The sequence below is a fragment of the Solanum lycopersicum genome, chromosome 2 (genome assembly GCF_036512215.1).
Source record: "Solanum lycopersicum chromosome 2, SLM_r2.1".
NCBI classification, from domain to species: Eukaryota; Viridiplantae; Streptophyta; class Magnoliopsida; order Solanales; family Solanaceae; genus Solanum; species Solanum lycopersicum.
Window position 1 is genome coordinate 57,533,066 of NC_090801.1, and position 14,256 is coordinate 57,547,321.

At 33.3% G+C, this 14,256-nt stretch overlaps 4 protein-coding genes across 4 annotated transcripts; 3 read left to right on the top strand and 1 right to left on the bottom strand.

The window, feature by feature from the left end:
• Window positions 1–953: 953 nt before the first annotated feature.
• On the top strand, window positions 954–2,847 carry LOC109119489 (pentatricopeptide repeat-containing protein At4g18840). The gene has a single exon (XM_019212051.3). The coding sequence runs from the start codon at window positions 954–956 to the stop codon at window positions 2,562–2,564; it is 1,611 nt and encodes a 536-aa protein (XP_019067596.3). The 3' UTR covers window positions 2,565–2,847.
• OFP5 (OVATE family protein OFP5) lies at window positions 2,757–4,155 on the bottom strand. Its single transcript, XM_026029358.2, has one exon. The coding sequence runs from the start codon at window positions 4,024–4,026 to the stop codon at window positions 2,893–2,895; it is 1,134 nt and encodes a 377-aa protein (XP_025885143.1). The 5' UTR covers window positions 4,027–4,155; the 3' UTR covers window positions 2,757–2,892.
• Window positions 4,156–7,407: 3,252 nt separating this feature from the next.
• Window positions 7,408–9,338, top strand: LOC104645869 (uncharacterized). Its single transcript, XM_010318551.4, has 4 exons — window positions 7,408–7,760; window positions 7,852–8,432; window positions 8,521–9,036; window positions 9,134–9,338. The coding sequence occupies exons 1-4, from the start codon at window positions 7,487–7,489 to the stop codon at window positions 9,260–9,262; spliced, it is 1,500 nt and encodes a 499-aa protein (XP_010316853.1). The 5' UTR covers window positions 7,408–7,486; the 3' UTR covers window positions 9,263–9,338.
• Window positions 9,339–12,307: 2,969 nt separating this feature from the next.
• LOC104645868 (uncharacterized) lies at window positions 12,308–14,222 on the top strand. The gene is made up of 4 exons (XM_010318550.3): window positions 12,308–12,608; window positions 12,699–13,279; window positions 13,371–13,886; window positions 13,996–14,222. Exons 1-4 carry the CDS (start codon window positions 12,335–12,337, stop codon window positions 14,128–14,130), a joined length of 1,506 nt encoding a protein of 501 aa, XP_010316852.1. The 5' UTR covers window positions 12,308–12,334; the 3' UTR covers window positions 14,131–14,222.
• Window positions 14,223–14,256: the final 34 nt, after the last annotated feature.

Here is a 14,256-nt window from a genome sequence, read left to right on the forward strand (position 1 = left end):
TCAATTATGGTTGAACTTCTACTTGCAGTTTCTCCTTTTGAAACAGGAAAATGCAGCTGTTTGGAAAAGACAACTAATGCTATATTAGATATGTAAACGTTGGCTAGATTACCGATTCATAGTTGTACAATGAAGGACAATGGTGTATGGAAAATACTCACTCCTCTTTCTTCTCCTTAATTTATCCCCTGCACTTTCCTATGCATACACATTGTTGTAAGAGTGTCACTTCAGAGTATAGAAATTATGTTGCTTGAAGCCCCTCACATAATTCTGTAAGCTTATATTTCCTCTGGGTTGAAGGCTAATGAATGTTGTCTGAAGAGGTTCCTCAATAGGTTTATGCATTAGTTAGCTGCACCAAGTTTCTTAATTCTTTAAGCATGAAAAATATGGGATTCCTTCAGTACTAAAGGCAGCCTGATATGTTTAGCAGTAACTTGTCACTTTCTTTTTCACAGTTTGTGCTCCAAATTTGCACCAAAAAGAGACAGGTGCAAGACGTGGGGACTCCCTCCTAGAGACCGCTCTTTGTCACTGACTTGTCTTCCTGTTTAAAAGTAAGCATCGTCTTGTGGCTGTGTAGACAACAAGTACTAAAGCCTACATGTCTGAAGTTGTGCAATACAATCCAATCAGGCCAGAGTGCAAATTTGAAAATTTCAGAAATCTCTGAGATTTTGGAATTTGGAAAAACAGGGGTCAATCATGAACATGGGTCACAAACACTACAGACAAGTTTTTAAATAATAGAAAACAAATTCAGAGTTAAAACCCGGACAATTAGGCAATAAAAGATTCTGTTTCAATATTACAGGACAAGTTATCGAGAAAATTTAAGTAACTAAACACATTTATTTAGACCATAACATTCAAAAATCTGAGGGAGTATAACTTATATCAAGCACAACAAATGCGGCTTCTAACAAGTAGTACCAAAACACAATACTCAAATGGCGGCAACTTCCCCAACACCATCAACCCTCTCATCCTTCTTAGAGATGGCGAATTCCATCTCCGAACTCCACCAAGCTCACGCTGTCATGCTCAAAACTGGTCTCTTTCGTGACCCTTTTGCTGCCAGTCGCCTCTTGACTAAAGCCACTGTTCTTCCCTTATCTTCCACTGAAACCCTTTCATATGCACTCTCTGTTTTCACTCACATTGAAGAACCCAACTCATATATCTACAACACTATCATCCGTGCTTATTCCACTAGCCCCTTTCCACAACTAGCACTTATTATCTTCCTCAAAATGTTAAACTCTGTAAATAAAGTTTTCCCAGATAAGTACACTTTAACATTTATTGTAAAAGCTTGTGCTACTATGGAAAATGCTAAACAAGGTGAACAAGTTCATGGGTTGGTGACAAAAATTGGACTTGAGGAAGATGTGTATGTATACAACACTTTGGTTCATATGTATGCGAAATGTGGGTGTTTTGGAGTTTCGCGTGGTATGATTGATGGGTTGATTGAAGATGATGTTATAGCATGGAATGCATTGTTGAGTGTGTATGCAGAAAGGGGGTTGTTTGAATTGGCGCGTGAGTTGTTTGATGAAATGCCTGTGAAAAATGTGGAGTCTTGGAATTTTATGGTTTCTGGGTATGTGAATGTTGGGTTGGTGGATGAAGCAAGGAAGGTGTTTGATGAAATGTTGGTGAAAGATGTTGTGTCTTGGAATGTAATGATTACTGGTTATACTAAGGCTGATAAGTTTAATGAAGTTTTGACTCTTTTTGAGGATATGCTGAGAGCTAAAGTGAAGCCTGATGATTGTACACTTGTGAATGTGCTGTCCGCTTGTGCCGGTGTTGGATCTCTGAGCCAGGGAAAGTGGGTTCATGCATTTATCGAGAGAAATGGGATTGCGGTTCACAATTTTCTTGCAACTGCTCTTGTGGATATGTATTGCAAATGCGGATGTATTGAGAAAGGTTTAGAGGTGTTTAATGGTACTTTGAGAAAAGATATTAGTACTTGGAATGCAATGATTGCAGGGTTCAGCAACCATGGGTATTTGGATGATGCATTAAAGACTTTCAATGAGCTCATTGCTGATGGTATCAAGCCAAATGAGGTTACTTTTGTAAGTGTTTTGTCTACATGCAGTCAAGGGGGCTTATTAAGCGAGGGACGCAGGATGTTTGAACTCATGATTAATGAGTATAGAATTCAGCCTACGCTTGTACATTATGGTTGTATGGTTGATTTACTTGGCCGGTTTGGATTATTAGAGGAGGCTGAAGAACTCGTAAGCAAATTGCCTGTGAAAGAAGCTCCTTCTATTTGGGAGTCCCTCTTGAGTGCTTCCAGAAGCCATAATGATGTCAAATTGGCAGAGCGCATCGCTACCAAACTTTTAGAGGTTGATCCTCGCGACAGTGCTGGTTATGTTCAACTATCAAATGCCCTTGCATCTATGGGGAGATGGGATGATGTGAGGGAAGTGCGTAGAAAGATGAGGAGCGAGGGGATAACTAAAGAGCCTGGTTGTAGTATGATTGAAGTTGATGGAGTTGTTCATGAGTTCTTGGCTGGTGAAGGGATAATACTGTAACAAGGACAAAATACTTCTTGTAGCAACTGACAGATGATCCAGTCTGGTGAAGAATGGGGTTTGTCTTTCTTTATGAAAACCAAACTGTTGCTTATATTGATAGAAATGGCTTTTTTTGTAACAGAAGCAAACAGTTTGTGGTAAACTATAACAAGCAGCTAAGATCCTAGAAGCAGCAATAAGCAATGTCTGTAATTTAAATTGCTTCTTTCTTCATTTCTGTATCTAAGTACATAGTAATTTGAAAAACAATTAACACACTCTTAACAGAGGGTAGTACCTACAAGTTATCTACATTTGGATTTAGAAATTCAAACTAAAGCAATTATTACTCATCAGAACAACAACATTTCTGTAATTCTTCTCCAATATTGATCTGGTTTAGCTCAAACCATACCTGTCGAAAGACTTTGATAATGATATCATGGTATTCATCACAGTTGAGTGTTAGATAACAAGCCAATAACTCTTCAAGCTCCTCTGAGCTTTTTATCCCTCTCTGTGTGATCATCTCAATCATCGAGTCTCTGAAGTCGCTGAAAGGGTCAAATGAACTCTTCATAATAGCATAACTATCGAAAACTGTCCTGTCTCCTGTGAAACTCTCCTTTGTCTCATGTCTCGTCTTCATCCTTGCTTTCTTCATGTCTTCAAGAGCTTTAATTCTGCACTCCATCTTGGCTGTTCTTGGTGAATATGCTCTGACTTTAATACCATGTTTTCTTCTTCTCTTCTGGTTTATGTACACTGACTTTCTCTGCTGACAACCACTTTTCTCTGACATCTCTTTGATCTTCAGACATTCTGATTCAAATTCTTCTTCAGACAATGCATCAGCTTCTTCCTCAAGATTCAGTGATGTAAACATCATGCAGCTTTCTTCCACTGAATTCGGACTGGAATCATTGTAAGACAAACTCCGCGCCTTTCTTGATTTATAGGCTGTTGGTTTCTCCTTCCCCCTTTTCATTACCTTCTCATCCTCAGGCTCTATTTCAAATATATCTTTCTCTGTCACTTCTTCTCTAGCATTTTCCGCTATTCTCTCCTCCAAAGCTTTTCTGCTAAGCTTCCTCAACTTCTCATCTTTAACAGAATTCCTCTTTCTGTTGCTGAATTCTGCTTCATTCTTAGGCTTTTCGCTTATCTTTCTCGAAACCATATCATTGAACTTGTGATTCTCTTCTCCCAAACTACTCTTCGAATTTTGATCACATTCACCACACCAGAGTGGATTCTGAGGATGATTTTCTTCACTAAAAGAAATCCTCCAATAAGGATCATCCTCATAAAATCTTCCTTGTTTCAAACAAACATTCGTCCTCAAGTCCACCTTCCTCATCTTTGCTCCCTCTTGATCCTCACTCCTACAAACCTTCTTTTGCTTGAATTTTGACAACCAAGAAACAGGAAAAACATGAGTCATCAATGAAGATGAAGGTTTCTTTTTCCCCCACTTCATCTTTGGAACAATGAAAAAATTGTGTTTCTTTACAAGGTAAAAATACAGAAAAGAAGTGAAGTAAGAAAGCAGTTATGGGGGGCAGTTAGGCTGTTAAATAGGTAAGTGGGATTCATGTTTGAGGAAGTTGTCCACTTTTTTCTTTTTTTAGGTTGCTTTTATTTACACTTACTATTTAGTTCAAAAGAAAGGCCCGCCCATTTAAAAAAAAAACTTGTGACCACTTACCCACTTCTTTCCACTTTCTAAGTTTTGCAGAATTGCTGTTCTATTTTCAAGGGACCAAATCCTATTGGTCTCCTCTCACCTAAAGTCATAAAACTACTTTATTTTCTACAATTTTACTTGTCGTGTTTAAAAATTTTTCACACTATTCAAGCATGTCACACAAGATGAGATTGAATACCTAGATCTAATCAGGATTAGCAAATTGTTTTTAGAGATATGACAACCATTTCAAAATGGGCAACTTTCACATATATCAAATAAAAAATTCATATTTGTATGCTATAGCAAAGTTTGCATAATTGTGATCCATAGCAAACATAGAAACTGTATAATTCGCTATACATATACAGTTGAAGCAAATTTTATAAAACGAAGTGTATAAAACAAGAAAGAGAAAGATACTTGGGCAGAGAGCTGTATAAAACGAATTGTATTATTATAAGTGTATAGAATGATTATATACAATTTTAATTTGTATAAAATGAGAAAGAGAGAAAGACAAAAGAGACTTGACAAGGAATATACAATTGAATCGAATTGTATAAAACGAGATAGAGAGAAATTAGATACAATTTGAAAATTGTATAAAAACTAGAAAAAGAGAAAGGCAAAAGAAATTGGGCAGGGGAGTATTTTTATTGTATAATTATAAATGTATAGAACGAAAATATATGTACTGCATGTGTATATACAATTTTCTCACGTTTTATACAAAAAGAAACGCAATTTATACATTTGACTTCTGTTTGTATAAGTGAGAAAGGCGAGGGTGGAGAGCGAGATTTGGGAGTGTGGCGAGCGATATCTGGAAGAGGGGAGAGAGGGGAACAAAAATATATGTATTTATACAATTTTCTCTGCTTTATACAATTAGAAATAATTTTTATACACTTGTGTTTGTATAAAAAGTGAGGAAGCGAGCGAGAGATTGGAGGAGAGTGGCGAGCAAGATATTTGGGAGAGAGGCGCCTGACAATTTTTTGGAAACGTTTGCTATGAAGCACAATTAAATCAAACCCTAGCTAATCCATTTATTTTAGGTTATTAATTTGCTATTATATATAATTTTTCCTTTCAAAATTATATTCAAAAAGTTTGATGAGAAGGGAGGTAGGGACATATAGTAGGGTCCTAAAGTTTCTGCTTTAGTTCTACCTTAAAACATGATTTAGCTTTGTCTTTTTTTTTTTTTTTTTAGATTGGGTTGTTTCTTTTGCTTTTAGCTTTGTCTTTAGTAACTTCACCTTGACTTTTGGCTAATATTAGAGATCTTTACTTAGTTAGTGTGATTGATACTTTTATTATTTTGAGTTCAAGTAGCAAATGATGGGCCATAATTGTTTTTGTCTTTTGAGAATGACATTGGCTTAAGCAGGGCAGCCAAATATGTGCTACTAATTATTGATTTTCTTGTTGGCCCAATACCCAAGGTTCCTAAAGACTCTCCAAGATCTAAAAGGTTATAAGTTTTAATTCTTTACACACACATATACTAATTTTTTTTTATAATCATCTAATATCTAGAAATTCACTTGACCAATTAATTCAAATCTACATTTTTGTTATGATTTATGACTCAATAAAAAAAGAAACATCTTTTATCGAAAGTTTCTTCATTCTCAAAGCTTAAACATGATATTTCTAATTAAAAATGAATGAGAAATATCATTCATCCAGACGTACTTACTCATGATCAGGCTTTCCTGTCCTAGATTGTCGTTTTTTTGAAGTTGTACCAACCAAGAGAATATTATGTGCAAGCATTTATTTTTTCTTTTTCTGGTAAAAAATTTAATTGTTTACTCTCGCGTTCTGATACAGAGCTATTTTTTGGTTGGGGCGACAATTGGGGAGATAGGGCACACCAAAATTAACTTTTACATTTACCTTCCTACTTTTCACCATTCAATAATCAATGAAAAATTTTAAAAAGTTTTTATTTTAGCGAATAAATTCGATTAGAATGCCATTTAAATTGATCAACTTTAAATTAAAACTTATGAATTATGAAGAATTAATTGAATATTTATATGCCAGCGCCTAGCTTTCGTAGCCCATAACGAATATTAATCAATTTTGTGTATACTCACCAAATGGTTTCTCTCTAACCTACCTTCTTGTGGGGTTTGTATTTGGTTTTAAGCATGTGTAGTGTCAACAAAAATTAAAATGACTTTAATAGTATTTATTAAAAAAGAATATTTGCCACTTGAAAATTTTCAAAAGCATAATTCTTTTACTTCCCTCAAACATGATAAAAAGCATGACTTTAGTCTTTATGTTCAAGAATTGATACCATATTTTTCTTAGTCTCAAAGTTGTTTCACTAAAAGATTTTAAAAAATACTCATATTTTATTCCGTTTCCTATTTGGATTTGGCACAAATTATTCTTTCTAAAAAAAGAAAAAGAAGTTTCTTGAAATTGCTTTACATATAAGTTTTTTTTAAAGTCCATTTTTTTTTAATTCAAACTTTGTAATGGACGAGATTCCATTTTACATGTGATATAGGGAACAAAGTTTCACTTTCATTTAATTTCTTTATGAGTTGGATATATGAATTTTAAAGTCTTAAAAAACATGGCTACATAGAGGAAAATTAGTCAATCAACATCCAGTTTGTTAGCTGATGCTGTTAAAAGTAATCATATTACATCATTCTTGTTGGGAGATTTTGGTTAAGAAAAAGCTTTCTGATAGTGATTTTAAAATCAAAATTTGTATCCTAACCAATTATAGGAAATTGGAGCAAGTGTCAACCACCAACCAGCTGCAAGGCATTACTCCCTAAATCCAATTTTTATGTGGCAAGATTTTGGATTTTCGAGACTCAATCTACTAAATTTTGATCGAGAATTCGTATATAGACACTTCTAACGATTTTGAATTATATATCGAAAACAATATAAAAAAAGTATTATAAATTATTATAATTATCCACTTACAAGACATATAAGGAAATTCTGGTCAAAGAAAGATTTAATTGAACTTTGAAGTTAAAATTTGGGAAAAGGTTAAAACTGATCAAACAGTCAACTTTCAAATACTTAAAAAAAAACAATAAAGGGAGTTATATTTGGACAATTTTAAAGACCTGAGGATGTTATTAATCTATAAAAGATTGACATATTTATTTAAAGAACATAAATGTGAAGTCATCCACATATATAAAAAATATATATATAAATAGAGAGAGCTAGTAGTGTATACACAAGGTTAGAAAAGTTAGACATGGCTCAATTTAGAATTTCATTTTCTTGGTTCAATTTGCTTTCTCTTTTGCTAATCAATGTGTATGTTTTGGGGGTTTTCTCCTTAAGTCTTGATGGAAATGATCAGTACATTTCAGCTGTTGGAGATTCAGGGATGCGACGCGACGGGCTAAGAGTGGCCATAGAGGCATGGAATCAATGCAATGAGGTTGGTGAAGAAACCCCAAAAATGGGAAGCCCAAGGGCTGCTGATTGTTTTGATGTTCAAAACAAAGGCTCTGCTCAGCAACAGAGTGAGTTGGATTTATCTGGTTTTTTTAATTTTGTTATGTTTGAAATGGTTAGTGTTTTTATATGAGAGAATTTGTTCTGTCTGTGGTGCAGGTCCAAACATGCTGCTACATAAAGTGACTGAGGAAGATAACAAGTTAGGCATAGGAAAATCATTTCCAGGACTGACGAAACGAGCGTTGAACAACGTAGACCTTTATGCAGCAGAGAAAGAAGTATACTTGGGATCAAAATGTCAAGTTGATGACAAGCCAAATCCATGGCAATTCTGGATGATCATGCTTAAGAGTGGTAACATGGATACTCATGCTGGTAAATGCCCGAAAAACGGACACAAAGCAGGTCCATTTGATCCTCCTAGTGAATTTCCATGTTTTGGTAAAGGATGTATGAATCAGCCATTGATTTACCACAATTACACAACTTTACAAGGAACAACCCTTAAAGGAAGTTTTTATGGAACATGGGATTTGAAAGCTGGTTCGAGTGCAAACATGAACACATCTTTCTATTCTGTAACATGGCAGAAAGAACTAGGTAAAGGAAGCTGGATTTTTCACCATGTTATAAGGACCTCAACAAAGTATCCTTGGTTAATGCTTTACTTAAGATCAGATGCCACTTCTGGTTTTTCTGGTGGATATCATTATCAAACTAGGGGCATGTCAAAAATTGTGAGTAAAAACATAAACTTTTAATTTTTTTCGCGATTTTGTTCATTTTCTTGATTACCCTTTTGAAAAAGATTAAATTTTGATACAGATACCAGAATCACCAAATTTCAAGGTAAGATTCACATTGAATGTGATACAAGGTGGAGGTCCTCATAGCCAATTTTATCTGATGGACATGGGGAGTTGTTGGAAGAACAACGGAAAACCATGTGATGGAAATGTGACTTCAGATGTCACAAGATACAGTGAGATGATCCTGAATCCAGATACACCATCCTGGTGCAACCCAGATGACCCTAAATTGTGTCCTCCATACCACACATTTCCAAATGGAACAAAAGTTCATCGAACAGACAAGTCTCGTTATCCCTATGAGGCTTACCATTTGCATTGTACACCAGGGAATGGGGAGCATGCTGAACAGCCTAGTGGACCATGTGATCCTTACAGTAATCCTCAACCTCAGGAGATTTTGCAGATTTTGCCTCATCCTGTTTGGGGTGAATATGGTTATCCTACTGAGAAAGGACAAGGTTGGATTGGTGATCCAACAACTTGGGAGCTTGATGTTGGGAGGCTGTCACAATCTCTTTATTTTTACCAGGTTTGGATTAATTTAAGTTATATATACAGACCGTTAGACAGTATAAAGTCTTTTGACACTATCAGTATAGTTTAATGCGTGAAATTAATGATGACAGGATCCAGGCACTGCACCAGCGAAGAGGAAGTGGAGTTCAATTGATTTGGGAACTGAAATATTTAGAGATGCTAATCAAGTGGCAGAATGGACTGTTAGTGATTTTGACATTCTTGTACCCAACAATTAGATGTAAAAACAATACAAAAGAACACCAAAAAGGGTGTTTTTGAATTTGACAAATAGAAAAAAGAAATTCTCATGAACTCTTTTGTCTTTCAATTCTAGAATATTTTGCTATTGATTTATTTTTTGTTTTTGACTTTAAAATGGAAATTGTTGAACCAACCATGTTACAACCAACTAATCAACTAAAAGTCAATCTTTAATACTATATGAATATTTTGTTCCCTTTTGATACAAAAAAAGAAAAAAGATGAAACAGACTATACTGTGTCAATCTTTAATCCAAATGGACTCTTGTTATAAGAACTACTTAATTATGTTTGCATAATTTCACCTACAAACTATACTGTGTCAATTGAGTAGGAAGTTAAAAAATGCTTCATAATTGTAACTAATTATAGTATGAGAACATCTATTGAGTAGCCTAGCCTGTCTCTAAAAACCTTCACTAAGTGATGACATGAGAAGTTGCTTACAGCTTTGTTATAGACAAAAATTGTCATTTTTGTTTGTATATCACGCCTTGGTTCTTAATTAATTGCAGTATCGATCTTTCTAAGTCATAGAAAAATAACACAAATGAAATAGCTATACAACAATGATATCAGACAAGAAAAATGATTATTTTTTTTTCTCTATTGATTCTTCATAGGTCCTGAAAGAATCGATGTCTGCCACTCTTTTGATTGCTGCAATTGTTTGCTAACACTATAGTCTATTGGGACATGACGAGACATGACAAGGAAAACCTTAAACATGGCAGAATGGGACATGACAAGTGGTAGATTTTGAGTTAAGTTAACAAGAATCACTGCCTTCTTGTCATGTAAAATCATGGCCAAAGGGTATTTAGTCAAGTCATATCACATCATATATTATTATAAGAGGGAACAAAAAAGTTAAAAGTTGAATTACGATTTTACCCTTATTATAAATTAAAATATTATAAAAATATTTAACTATTTAATTTAAATATTAAGTTACATTATTTTATGGAAATGTTAATGACTTTTGCACTTCTTTAGAATAATTCTTAATTAAAATATCTAATTTAATTTATTTTCTTGAATTATTTACCCTTTAAATAGATACATGTATATGATTTATCTTCTAAATTAATTTATGTTCTTAATTAATATTTGTCTTAAATGTTTGTAACACTTGACCTTTCAACATTGTAAGTGAATCTTCATATTCCAAAGCTATATTTTTTCCTATAAATACAATCTTTTAACATTTTTTTTTATAGGAAGATTTATATGTGATACAATTTTTGTGTGGGAGACTAGAGAAGCTTTAATCAAGTGAAGAAAATTTCAAGGCAAGAAAATTTATGTCAAGATTACAAGGCATAGTATGATTCTACTAAAGTATCGAAGCTTGATGTATTTTTTTTTTACTTATTTGTCGAGATTGGAACTATGGTAAGACCCCGCCATTTATGTAGTTAAATATCACTTCCATTAACTTGTCTTCCAAATATTTTAATTTTTTATGATCAAAAGTTGAATGTTTATTACTAAAACTTTGTTTCAATTTGCATTATCAAGAAAAAACAGGAAAAAGATTGTCTTAGAATTTTTCTGTTTTTCGTTTGTTGCGTTATGCTAAACTTGCTCCTATATATGAATACTTTATCTTTGTATTTGTAATTTTGTTTTAAGAATATATTTGATTGAAGAGTGTGTTTTTTGCTTTAGAAAATGAGACAAATACAATCATAAAAATAGTGTATAAGACATGCAAAACAATTAATGCCTACGAGATTTTCTAATTTTAAATTATTAATAATTACGTTTATGCATTTTAAATTTTAAATATTTGTAAAGAATCATTCTTACATGTGCTTGTGGATAAAATCTATAGTTTTTCGACAATTTTCATTAAAATTATCATGAGATCCAAATCCCAAAGTCAAAAAAATGATACACCAAAATGATTAAGAAGTTAGAAGATCTTCTATCCTTTGACCAAATATTGCTCCTATTAATTTTTTAACAAAAAATTATTATTATTATATTTTGTTAATAGTAGGTCAAATTTATTGAATTTTCATATGCAAAGTCATGTGAGTTATTTGTGTATAAAACTAATTAAGAATTGAATTTTGATATCAACCATCATTGGTTGATAAAAGTAAGAAATGTATTTATGAGCTTTGGCATGTTAGAGATGTGATATTCATTGACTATTCAGCTTCACTTTCTTTGTTTGAATTTAATTTTTTTTAATGGAGTTTTCATCCAAAAGAAAGAAGGGAGGATAACAACCCATGTTAAGAAAAAAAAAGGAATGAATACAATATCATATTTTGGTTATTTTACTCATGAAATTATATTAACTTTCTTTGCTTTAATTTTAATTGATTATTTTAGTTATTTGATCCATAATATATCTCTTTCTTTTTCATTCAGAATTTATATGACTCATCACTCAAATGTCATAATATTATTTTGTCATGTTTTTTTATTTTTCAAGTACAATTTTAACAATACAATTTCACAAAATATAAAAGAAATGTTGAATAAATTTTCTAACAAAAATATACTATAATTGCGATGAATCATATCAAATGAAGTTTGTTTAGAAATGTAATATTGGTGATAGGACAAGGGTTTAATTGATGATATGAGTGTATTAAGTTTGTAATCTATGAATTTAATTAACTTAATTTTTTTAATCAAAACATAATATCTATATAAAAACTATTAAAATTTGACAAATTCATATCAAATTTTAATTCATTAACTAAAATTAAAATCCATTTAGTACTGCTTAATAATCTTCAAGATTACACTTTAGATATTGAATGTGATTGATTTTTGAATATATTTATTATATATTGATGCAATTTTTAAAAATATTTATGCTCACTAGAAAATAATCAAAAGAAAATTTAATGTCATTTAAGTTGGTTAAATTTAAATTTAATGTTTGTGGAAAATGTAATTTACAAAAGAATGACATTTAAAGAACATAAATATGAAGTCATCCACATATATAAAAAATATATATATATATATATATATATAAATAGAGACAGCTAGTGTAAACACAAGGACAGAAAAAATTAGACATGGCTCAATTTAGAATTTCATTTTCTTGGTTCAATTTGCTTTCTCTTTTGCTAATCAATGTGTATGTTTTGGGGGTTTTCTCCTTAAGTCTTGATGGAAATGATGACTACATTTCAGCTGTTGGAGATTCAGGGATGCGACGCGACGGGCTAAGAGTGGCCATAGAGGCATTAAATCAATGCAATGAGGTTGGAGAAGAAACCCCAAAAATGGGAAGCCCAAGGGCTGCTGATTGCTTTGATGTTCAAAACAAAGCCTCTGCTCAGCAACAGAGTGAGTTGAATTTCTCTGTTTTCTTGATTTTGTTATGTTTGAAATGGTTGGTGTTTTTATATGAGAGAATTTGTTGTGTCTGTGGTGCAGATCCAAACAGGCTGCTACAACATAAAGTGACTGAGGAAGATAACAAGTTAGGCATAGGAAAATCATTTCCAGGACTGACGAAACGAGCGTTGAACAACGTAGACCTTTATGCAGCAGAGAAAGAAGTATACTTGGGATCAAAATGTCAAGTTGATGACAAGCCAAATCCATGGCAATTCTGGACGATCAGGCTTAAGAGTGGTAACATGGATACTCGTGCTGGTAAATGCCCGAAAAATGGACACAAAGTAGGTCCATTCGATCCTTCTGGCGAATTTGAATGTTTTGGCAAAGGATGTATGAATCAGCCATTGATGTACCACAATTACACAACTTTACAAGGGACAACCCTTAAAGGGGAATTTCATGGAACATGGGATTTGAATGCTGGTTCGAGTGCAAACATGAACACCTCTTTTTATTCTATACGATGGCAGAAAGAACTAGGCAAAGGCTGGATTTTTTATCATGTTTTAAGGACCTCAACAAAGTATCCTTGGTTAATGCTCTACTTAAGATCAGATGCCACTTCTGGTTTTTCTGGTGGATATCATTATCAAACTAGGGGAATGTCAAAAATTGTGAGTAAAAACATAAACTTTTTAATATTTTTTTCGCGATTTTGTTCATTTTCTTGATTACCCTTTTGAAAAAGATTGAATTTTTATGCAGATACCAGAATCACCAAATTTTAAGGTAAAATTCAGATTAGCTGTGCTGCAAGGTGGAGGTCCTCATAGCCAATTTTATCTGATGGACATAGGGAGTTGTTGGAAGAACAATGGAAAACCTTGTGATGGAGATGTGACTTCAGATGTAACAAGATACAGTGAAATGATCCTGAATCCAGAAACACCATCCTGGTGCAACCCAGATGACTTTAGTTTGTGTCCTCCATACCACACATTTCCAAATGGAACAAAAGTTCATCGATCCGACAAGTCTCGTTATCCCTATGAGGCTTACCATATGTATTGTACACCAGGGAATGGGGAGCATGTTGAGCAGCCTAGTATACCATGTGATCCTTATAGCAATCCTCAACCTCAGGAGATTTTACAGATTTTGCCACATCCTGTTTGGGGTGAATATGGTTATCCTACTGAGAAAGGACAAGGTTGGATTGGTGATCCAACAACTTGGGAGCTTGATGTTGGGAGGCTGTCACAATCCCTTTATTTTTACCAGGTTTGTATCAATTTAAGTTATATATACAGACCGTTAGACAATATAAAGTCTTTTTACACTATCAGTATAGTTTAATGCGTGAAATAAATGAGCGTCACGTTTATTACAGGATCCAGGCACTGCACCAGCGAAGAGGAAGTGGAGTTCAATTGGTTTGGGAGCTGAAATATTTAGAGATGCTAATCAAGTGGCAGAATGGACTGTTAGTGATTTTGACATTCTTGTACGGTTGTACAAGAATTAGAAGTATCAAATGTAAAAACAATTTTTTTTAAAAAAAGAAAATTTATCAAAGGTGTATTAGAATTTGAGAAATAGAAAAAAAAATTCTCATAAGTTATTTTCTTTCAATTCTTGAATATTTTGTTAT

Bases quoted from the DNA above. Each gene is read 5' to 3' on its own strand.
- OFP5 (XM_026029358.2), bottom strand. From the start codon at position 4,026: ATGAAGTGGGGGAAAAAGAAACCTTCATCTTCATTGATGACTCATGTT.
- LOC104645869 (XM_010318551.4), top strand. From the start codon at position 7,487: ATGGCTCAATTTAGAATTTCATTTTCTTGGTTCAATTTGCTTTCTCTT. The intron at 8,433-8,520 runs GTGAGTAAAAAC...ATTTTGATACAG, and splicing joins CTAGGGGCATGTCAAAAATT to ATACCAGAATCACCAAATTT. The intron at 9,037-9,133 runs GTTTGGATTAAT...TAATGATGACAG, and splicing joins AATCTCTTTATTTTTACCAG to GATCCAGGCACTGCACCAGC.
- LOC109119489 (XM_019212051.3), top strand. From the start codon at position 954: ATGGCGGCAACTTCCCCAACACCATCAACCCTCTCATCCTTCTTAGAG.
- LOC104645868 (XM_010318550.3), top strand. From the start codon at position 12,335: ATGGCTCAATTTAGAATTTCATTTTCTTGGTTCAATTTGCTTTCTCTT. The intron at 12,609-12,698 runs GTGAGTTGAATT...TCTGTGGTGCAG, and splicing joins AGCCTCTGCTCAGCAACAGA to ATCCAAACAGGCTGCTACAA. The intron at 13,280-13,370 runs GTGAGTAAAAAC...ATTTTTATGCAG, and splicing joins CTAGGGGAATGTCAAAAATT to ATACCAGAATCACCAAATTT.